At 35.5% G+C, this 9,785-nt stretch overlaps 1 protein-coding gene across 1 annotated transcript; it reads left to right on the forward strand.

The window, feature by feature from the left end:
- The first annotated feature begins 1,401 nt into the window (after positions 1-1,401).
- Positions 1,402-6,211, forward strand: LOC143567467 (uncharacterized). The gene is made up of 10 exons (XM_077053882.1): positions 1,402-1,620; positions 1,698-1,754; positions 1,979-2,056; positions 2,931-2,984; positions 3,248-3,330; positions 3,482-3,581; positions 3,692-3,754; positions 4,545-4,772; positions 4,854-4,914; positions 5,800-6,211. Exons 1-10 carry the CDS (start codon positions 1,423-1,425, stop codon positions 5,895-5,897), a joined length of 1,020 nt encoding a protein of 339 aa, XP_076909997.1. The 5' UTR covers positions 1,402-1,422; the 3' UTR covers positions 5,898-6,211.
- Positions 6,212-9,785: the final 3,574 nt, after the last annotated feature.

Below are 9,785 nucleotides of genomic sequence, written 5' to 3' on the forward strand. Positions count from 1 at the left end.
GTAAAACACGGGTTTCTAAAGCTAGTGAGCAAATACAATATTCTAACTGCGCTAAATTGTGTTTTATCATTGCTAGAGTTCTTAGACAGTATACTCTAATAATCACATTCAGAGCTAATTTAATTTTCTTATACATTATATAAACAGTTGTACAGAATTGCAGTGACACAATAGAATTACAACATAAATATATAAACAACTATCCAATAAAACTGACTTCCAAATTTAAATTCGCTGAAACAGAAGATATAAATCGAGCTATAGATGTGTTATAGAGACTTACAACGACGTTGACTAAAGTAGATGATTTGCCGACGCATGCTTGTCTTCGATGAGAAACAATGACGGAAGGTGGAGAAAAGAATGATCTTGATCCGAACTGAACTCCGACAACTTCCTTTTCATCGATCTCCACAGTATTGGTTGGAACTACAATAATTAATGATGATTGATGGTGAATAGTAGGTGGACGATATTACTCCTTTGCAACACACAACTAAGAAACAATATAGTAACGGGCGGCGGCAGTAGGTCTCCTCAATGAATCCATCATCGTTATCACTCTTTTGGCAAGGCCTAGGTTTTGATGAGCGCAAGGAACGTGGTGAATGAGTGAATGAAGAAGGTTAGGGTTTGGTTTGTAAGTATGGTACCCGTTTGGCTATCCTGTTTGAGATGTTATGACCCGTGTAAGGGTTAAACAGATCCAAACCGGGTTAAATCAATAAGAGCTCACCATTTGCAAATGAAACAATTTGATGGCTCTAGAAGGGTGGGGAGCAACGTGAGAGCGACATGTAGGATTTTATGATAGACAATTATATAGATAGTTAGATTTATAGAGTTACAGATTATCGTACAATATACATAATCTTATTTATTTATTACTAGGTTATGTACCCGTGTCTTACACGGGTTGGACAACTTAAATTTGTAAGTGATAACTTTTGATAAATAAAGTTGAGTAATACATTAAGTAGTACAAAGTTAAATGATAACTACTATTCACCAATTTAAAAATAAACCATAAATCTCAAAAGACTTCTTTCAATACAGCATTAAATAATACACTAAAAAACTAAAGTAAAATAGTATTATGATAACATAAACGGTACAATCGAAACAATACAAACCAACCATCAGTAGAAGAAAACGTTCGATTAGTTGAAGAATGTACAGTAAAGGAGAATCGATAAGGTTATGATCGACAAAATATGGATAAAACGAAAGATATTACAGTTACATGTGAAAAGAAGGCGGGCCAGGTTCAATTAAAGATTCCCATATTTTTAACAATGAACTCGTTGAATAATGAAAATGTTTCGGTTTATAAAAATGTTTTATAAATAAACCAAACATTTCTAAAACCCTCTTTAAGCTAAAAAAAAAAAAAAAAAAAAAAACCCTGGCGAATGTTAAACAATGACCGGCGACGATGAAGCACCGGCGGCGACAAGTAACGAGCGTCCATTGAAGATCGGCAAATACAGCGAGGAAGAACGTGAAATGGGTCAAAAGTCTATCCAGAGGTACTTAATTGCAATCGAGTACGTTGGAACTCGATTCTCCGGTGCTCAACAACAAGCCGCTAATTGCCGGACTGTTGTAGGCGCTCTTCAGGTAATTCACTTCTTTTTAGGGTTTAACTTTATTATTATTATTTCGTTGACTTATTAGTATTGTTATCAATGACTTAGACAGCCTTTCACAACTTCATTGGGCAGCCGGTTTCCATTTTCTGCTCCAGTCGGACTGTAAGTTAATAATAATTTAGATTCACAGTTCACATTATTATGTTTCAACATTTATAATAATATTTCATCCCTTGTATATTATATATTTTCTTAAATCAGCTAAAAAACTTTACATCATTTCAATTTTAAACAACTTACTGCCCGACTAGCACCTAGCTAGTTCTACAACACTGCTTCTTCATTTTGGTCTGATATTTCAAGCTATTAGCATATCATTTATGCAGGATGCAGGAGTACACGCTTTATCAAATGTTTGTCACGTAGATGTAGAACGAATAAGCAAAAGGAAACCTGGTGAAGTCGTAAGTTGGATTTTTTCCACATATTTTTAATGAAGATTGATAGCATTAAAGCTGTTTTCAGTATGTTGTGCATTTGAATCTTATCAGGGTAGGATACATTGTTGAATATGGTAGTGTGACTTTGCCTTGCCTTTTGATGAAGCAAACAGTGATGAAATTTGACTCTAGTTAGCTTGCTTCATTTTTTGACATCAGTATCTAGTTCTGTGCTTGTCTTTATAACCTTTTGAGGTTCAGTGAAGACACCGTGAACGAAAAAGAAAAATGAAAATTTATTAAATGGCTACTAATAGTGAGCAATGTTAGTCATCTTTGAAGTCAAACGATATGTCTCTCACACCATCTCACATGCTTTGTAATCAAGTCTTACCTTTTTTGGACCACTCATTTGATTAATAGTTACGTTGGTCTTAATATGCGCTCCGATGCGTATTGAGCCAAAGAGCTGGTGCGTGATGCACAATCATCATGTATGTGTGGCGTTTGTTATTAAAAAGTACTAAAAAGTTATTTATAGATAATACTTTAATTTGTTAATTTTTAAACAATAAAAACTAAGAGATTAAAATAAATAAATTAAAAAGAAAAGCTATACTACCACCAAAGAAGGTTTTGCGTAACAAAAATAAGTCTTTTACTATATGCGTATCACCGCGTCGTGCACATCATACATTATGCAACTTAGAGCGCGTCATGCTCGCATCAGGGGATCGCAGCGCATCGATGCACCTGATGCGATCTCATCAGCACATCATGAGCAAAATACATTTTAAAACCAAGATAGTTACTTTCATGTACATCATTAGACAACTAATATTTGTTACCCGTGCTTTATAAATAAATATTCATATCCTGTCTTTTTATTTATGTGCAGCTGCCACCTCATGAACCTTCTGTGGTCAAGAAAGCTGTTAACCATTTCTTACAGGTATGGTTTAAATGCTCTTGTGATTTTTACCTCCATTTTTTGTTTAATAAATATATAATCATGAAAACAATTTTAAGAAAAAGGTTTCTCTTAATACTTGCCTACAAGGCAGGCATATCGGAAGTACTAATCGGCACCATGTTCAGAATATTGATATCGTCATTATGTTTTAAGATCAGTCTCTTTTGTCATGTTCAAGAACAGTATCTGTTTGAAGGTTTTTACATTGATCTTGATATGTTTCTTGAATTCTTTTGAGACAGAAGAATGAAGGTGATATTTCGATTACTGATGTTCGATGTGTTGCGCCTGATTTTCATGCTAGATATAAAGCTCAAGAGAGAACGTAGGTATCAATGTAAACATTTTTGTCACATTTAACACTATAGTCATATATATTTGTGTCTGTTTATTTTCTTTTAATAAGTTATTGATAGTTTTGTGCTCATTTTACATTGATGCATTGCTTAAATATGTTTGTGTGCATGTTAATGCAGTTACTTCTACCGGCTGTTATCAGGTCCAGAACATATATCAACATTTGAGAAAGATAGGGCATGGCATGTACCTGAGGAGTTAGATCTTCAAGCAATGCAGGTTGGTTGACATTTAATATTTTGTTAGTGAATTATGAGATGTATTGTTCATGTTAATTTGGAAAATTAACTGAAACTTGTTTTGATATCTGATCTATGTTGTTTTTAAAGGAAGCTTGCAAGGTTCTTGTGGGACTTCATGATTTCAGTTCTTTTCGAGCTTCTGGTTGTCAGGTTCTTGTCTTCTCTAAAATGAAATACTTAATAACGCTGTTTTTATATTTTTCTCTTTTTCCTGTATAAGAATGCCAAAGCAGTATGTTAGCCTGTGCTTATTTTGATCATATATAGTTGATTAAAGAAAAAAAAATCTTCTTTGTGATATTTTATTCCATATTTATGATTTTGAACTTACTGCTAAAAGTGAATCCATAAACTTTCAAAACTGAAATCATGCCATATTTACTTATTTTTTTGGGGGGTTGGGGGTATTTAGTTTATCAGTAAGGGCATTGCCATTAATTTGTAATGATACAATTTAGGGGCTTGCATGGGTCATTTTGTCTCAAATCGGACCATTAATTTTAATTGGGTGTTTGATCTTTTGGAAACAGTTCAGTTTCGGTTTTTCCATTTGGGCTTTATGTTTTTGGGCTGAGAAAAGTTGACCCAATATAATGAATTTGGTCATAAATCTTTTTGTTAAATGTTAGTTAATTGAGTATCATAATTTGGGCTAAAATACTCATTAAATACATAAGTTACTTAAAATTCAAAATAAAGATCCATAAATCCGGTTTGGTGCGGTTTTTTGGTTTTAATTACATCAAAACCATAACCGCACCGAAAGTTAGGTTGTAACGAAAACATAAAACCAAACAGTTGGTTTTTGTTTGCGTTTGGTTATTTTGGTTTAGGTTTTTGGTTATGGTTTGGTTTTTTTCGGTTTCATCTTTCATGCAACCCCCATTATATGAACCACTTGACACTGATTTATGCTGATTTCACTTTTAATGGTTGGCAGGCAAAATCACCAATTAGAAACTTAGACGAACTTAATGTTATTGAGGTTTTACCATCACCATATTTCCCATCAACAACCAAGAGAGAGAAACAAGAGTTAAATGTTAATTTATCTTGTATTTCTAATCAAAATAAAGCCTTTGGGGAGGCGAGTCTAGGGTTTGGCATGAGGAAAAGACATCGTTGCTTTGTAGTTACTGCGCGTGCACGTTCGTTTCTTTACCATCAGGTTAGCATTATGCTTTTAATGCATTTGAGTCCCTGCTAAAAGGTACTATTTTGTTTTAACTTTATAAGTTGTTGAATACAGGTGAGACTTCTTGTTGGTGCTTTAAAATCTGTTGGCACTGGAGATCTAAAAGTTTCAGATGGTAAGTATTTAGTTTCTTTTGTCAATTCGATCTATTTACTTTTTAATTGGTTGATTCGGGCCATGTTGACTAGAAGGACCAAGTCAAATAAATGTATTTAAAATAGTGGTCGAATGGGCTAAGTTCTATTACCTATTTACTCATTAATGGGTTGATTTAAGCTATGTTTGATCTCCAATGGGTGAAATGGGCCAAGTCAAAAAACATATTAAAAAGAGAGGATGAACGGGCCAATTTGACCTTTTTACTTGCTAATGGCTATGCTTGATCTCATAACAGGTTAAACAGGCCAATTTAAGAAAACGTAGTAAAAAAGAGATTGATGGGCCATTTCGACCTATTTACTTATTAATGAGTTAATTTGGGCTTTGTGTGATCTTGAACGGGTTAACCAGGCCAAGTCAAGAGAGTGCAAAAGAGAACAAATGGGCCAAATTCGATCTATTTATGTGTTTTTCAATGGGTTTATTTGGGCTTTGTGTGATCTTTAACTGGTTAAACACGCCAAGTCAAAAAAAGGCAGTCAAGACAGGCTGAACGGGCCGATTCGACTTATTTACTTACTAATGTGTTGATTTGGGCTTTGTGTGAACGGGTTAAATGGGCCAAGTCAAAAAAGTGTAGTTAATCCAAAAGGGCTGAATGGGGCAATTTGACTTATTTACTTTTTAATGGGTTGGTTTGGAACGGGCAAATGGGCCAAATAAAAAAGATGTTAAAAAAAGACATCAAACGGGCCCGTTCAATCTATTTACTGATTAATGGGTTGATTGGGGCTATGTCTGATCTCTAATGGGTTAAACGGGTTAAGTCAACTGGATTGATCTGATCCATTTGTTTTGGATGTTTCACTTCTCTTTGAGCTGATGTGGCCTATCTTCTCAGTTGAACGCATCCTGGAAGCTAAGAATGTGAGCGCTAATGGTCCAATGGCTCCTGCGTGTGGCTTGTACCTTGCGCATGTCAAATATGATCTCCCATGATTGTTTCACCCGTCCGACGTGATTCTTTTGTAAGTGGATTAGTAGCTTCACAAACCGAATGTTGACTGTTGACCAACCAATCTGATAAGGGAAGTTCAAATGAGAATAGCTAAGTAATTAAGAACCACTTATTTTGATGCTTTGAACATATTTTAATAGACGTTTGCGATCATAACTATTTAAGGTTTCTCATTTGTACCATCTCCAAATATGATTTTGTTATTTTTTTTTGTTCTTTTCGAAAATGGTTTCATGAAATAAACCAAGTTTTATGCAGTTTAATGGGATTTGCCTGTGGCAATGGATCGCGCACTAGTGATAGTTTCTTGTGCAGTTTCTTGTGATGATTTATGAAGAATTGCTGGGTAAGTTAGATAGCTCTATTGTTATAGATTTTACTTGAGTAAACTTTTTGTTGAATATAGAAGTATAATGGTGTTTTTTATTGTAGCCCTGCTTGCGGTGCGCACATATGATGTATATATGTGTGAACCCTCGGGTGGGCAAAAGTGAAATTGCACTAATTTTGACGTTATTTTACTAATCTCGTGAAAATAACGTTAAAAGTGACGGACGGTTAATCAGGCATCATGTAGTGGCGTTGATAGCTGAAAGATAAGGGTACATGCACCGATCAGCCGGTGTCCCGATGATTGAGTGCTATGTGCCTTATGTCCAAGGCTTGATGCAAAACTACTATCGAGCCGGGGGTCTCACCGGAAGCAGCCTCTCTATCCCTATGGGGTAGAGGTAAGGCTGCCTACATCTTACCCTCCTCAGACCCTACCATAGCTTTGCTATTGGTGGGATATACTGAGTACGATGATGATGATGATGATGAATGGTGTTTTTTATTATTATTTATTTGACATTTAAGTTGCAAAATCCATGGTTTTTGATATGTTTTTTTTTTTGGTTATAAATACTTCAAATACATCCTAGAGCACGGTAGTTATTCCCACACGTGTTTCATAATATGTGTAAACATAGTTAGCTTGTTTCATATGCTACACGTATATTAGGGATGCCAATGAAACCCGAACCCAATGGGACGGGTAATACCTGTCCCATACCCTCATGGGAGGGTATGGGACGGGTTTGGGATCATAGTCACATAATTGCTGGGCAAGCCACGATTTTCGTATTGGATCGTTTTGTACCGAATCGAAATCGCAAACGTTCCAATCGCTATTAAATCGCGAATTCAATTGAATGGTTCGTCGTTCACAATCGATGGAGAAATTGATTTCAATTGAATGGTTCGTCGTTGTTAATTGATGGAGAAATCGATTTCAATTGACAGGTTCGTCTTTCTCCTGTCAATTTAATCGATCCTATAATTTTGGGCAGCAAATTAGGAAACTCCTCGATTCCTTTTTTCCAATAATTACTGGGTTTCCAAGTTTCAAAGACACCCAATCAATTTGACTGATTTATATTAGGCATATATTCATGTTATTAATATCTCTACCCTACTGGCCTACTCTTCTTATTCAATCATTCGTACCAAAAACCCAAATTTATACATAATTTCAGTTTCTCCAGTGACATTTTGCAATTTTTATTTTATGTTATATCTATGGTAAATTGAATTTGGTAATTCTGTTTTAAATTGGGAACATCGAACCGGATTATATGGTACCGGACTGTACCGAAATGAGCCTACCCCCCTCGTACCGAATACGCCCCAACTAGCGAATTGCGTTCCCGTTCCTCGTTCCCGTACTGGAGCGAACTGCGATCTATGTGACTATGTTTGGGATTACTTTTGAAATTCTTCGCGGGTCTGGGACGGGTATTGGATTTGTTATATACACGATTACCCGTTAAATTTGTCCCATTTACCTGATTATATACCGGAGTAACCTGACATGATATTTTGTTTTACTATATATATGTTTGTGTACCAATATTAGTATGAGTGTTTGACGATATGTATTCCATTAGTTTAGAGATTCACACCATATATTTTTATACTAATTGTATTTCAAAGTAGTTCCTACTTCATATCATTAACATTATAAGTAGTTATTAACAAGAGTTTGTAATCGGTAATTATTATTGAAGGAATCAAAAGGGTTCCAATCAAGAATATATAGACTAGAAATAAATAACTATAGAAAGAGATAACTATGGAAACCAAATCATAACAAACTATGCTAGAATCACGGTTCAATATTCCCCCGTAAGTTCAAGGCGGTGAGCAATTTGTAACTTGGACCGTAAGAAATCAAATTTTTGTGAGGGCAGCGGCTTGGTGAAGATGTCAGCAATTTGTTCCTTTGGTGAAAATTCGCTTAAACGAGCTATTAGATGCTAAAACGAACAGAGAAATCGCTTAAACGAGCTGTTATGTGCTGAAACGAACTCAAAAATCGCTTAAACTAGATGTTACGTGCTGAAACGAAATGAAAAATTGCTTAAACGAGCTGTTACGTGCTGAAACGAACTGAAAATAGCTTAAACGAGCTGTTACGTGCTGAAACGAACTGAAAAATCGCTTAAACGAGCTGTTACGCGATGAAACGAACTGAAAAATCGCTTAAACGAGATGTTACGCGCTGAAAAGAACTGAAAAATTGCTTAAACGAGCTGTTATGCGCTGAAACGAACTGAAAAATCGCTTAAACGAGCTGTTACGCGATGAAACGAACTGAAAAATCGCTTAAACGAGCTGTTACGCGCTGAAACGAACTGAAAAATCGCTTAAACGAGCTGTTACGCGCTGAAACGAACTGAAAAATCGCTTAAACGAGCTGTTACGCGCTGAAACGAACTGAAAAATCGCTTAAACGAGCTGTTACGCGCTGAAACGAACTGAAAAATCGCTTAAACGAGCTGTTACGCGCTGAAACGAACTGAAAAATCGCTTAAACGAGCTGTTACGCGCTTAAACGAACTGAAAAATTACGCGCTGAAACGAACTGAAAAATCGCTTAAACGAGCTGTTACGCGCTGAAACGAACTGAAAAATCGCTATTTCATCCGAGAAGAAGGGTCATTTGAGTTAATTATTTAATCAAGATTGAAAGTAAGAAATAAAAGAAAAGTTTGTGGTGTTTGGTTATTTATTGGAGATTGGTTTTGGGATCAGAAATCAATTCCAACTGAAATAACAAACCAAAAATATAGTAAAGATAGGAAAGACATGATGGTGAGTGAGGGACTTTCATTATTGACGAAATCAAACTACAAAACATGGTCGACCAAGATGGAGGGGTTTCTGAAAGAGTATGATTTTTGGGACGTTGTTGAACCTACAGTCGGCGTATCTGTAGATGAAAGGAAGATATATACAACGTTAGGGTTCATATGTCAAACCCTACCGGAAGACATCTTGGTACAAGTTGGCATACTTATGAATGCTAAGGAAGTATGGCGTGCTTTGAAGATTCGATTTCTCGAAATTGATTATGTACGAAAAGTAGAAGATGAAAAAATAGTTCAAGAAGCCGCTGAAAAAGAAAGATGGGATAAGATCGTTGAGAAGGAAAGATTTGATGCTATTGTTCAAGAAGAACAAGTATGTAATATTGAAGCTCATGAAGATACAAAGAATGAAGAAGCTGTGCAAGCTATTTTGAGAAGTGAATGAAAAGAAAGGTTGAATGAAGAGAAAGAAAGAATTTCTTCAGAAGAAGAATAAGAGAAGATGGAGAATCTCAAGGTATGTTTTTATGACTCAAACCAAATAACCTTGAAGATGAGAAAATTGATAAGATAAGTGAGCAGAAAGGAAACAAGAAATTTGCTACTGATGATGATGAGAGGAAGGATATTGTACTGAATGAAAGGAATGATGCAGCTAATTGGTCTATAGATTTGGAAGTGTGTGTGAAAGTCAACAATCGAGTATTTGTTGATGAAAAGTCAGAACCGAATGAAAGG

Source organism: Bidens hawaiensis, unplaced genomic scaffold, assembly GCF_021521415.1.
Source record: "Bidens hawaiensis isolate Kalapana, Puna unplaced genomic scaffold, B.hawaiensis_p1.1 tig00023407_1, whole genome shotgun sequence".
Classification (NCBI taxonomy): Eukaryota; Viridiplantae; Streptophyta; class Magnoliopsida; order Asterales; family Asteraceae; genus Bidens; species Bidens hawaiensis.

Bases quoted from the DNA above. Each gene is read 5' to 3' on its own strand.
- LOC143567467 (XM_077053882.1), top strand. From the start codon at position 1,423: ATGACCGGCGACGATGAAGCACCGGCGGCGACAAGTAACGAGCGTCCA. The intron at 3,582-3,691 runs GTTGGTTGACAT...TTGTTTTTAAAG, and splicing joins TAGATCTTCAAGCAATGCAG to GAAGCTTGCAAGGTTCTTGT. The intron at 4,915-5,799 runs GTAAGTATTTAG...CTATCTTCTCAG, and splicing joins AGATCTAAAAGTTTCAGATG to TTGAACGCATCCTGGAAGCT.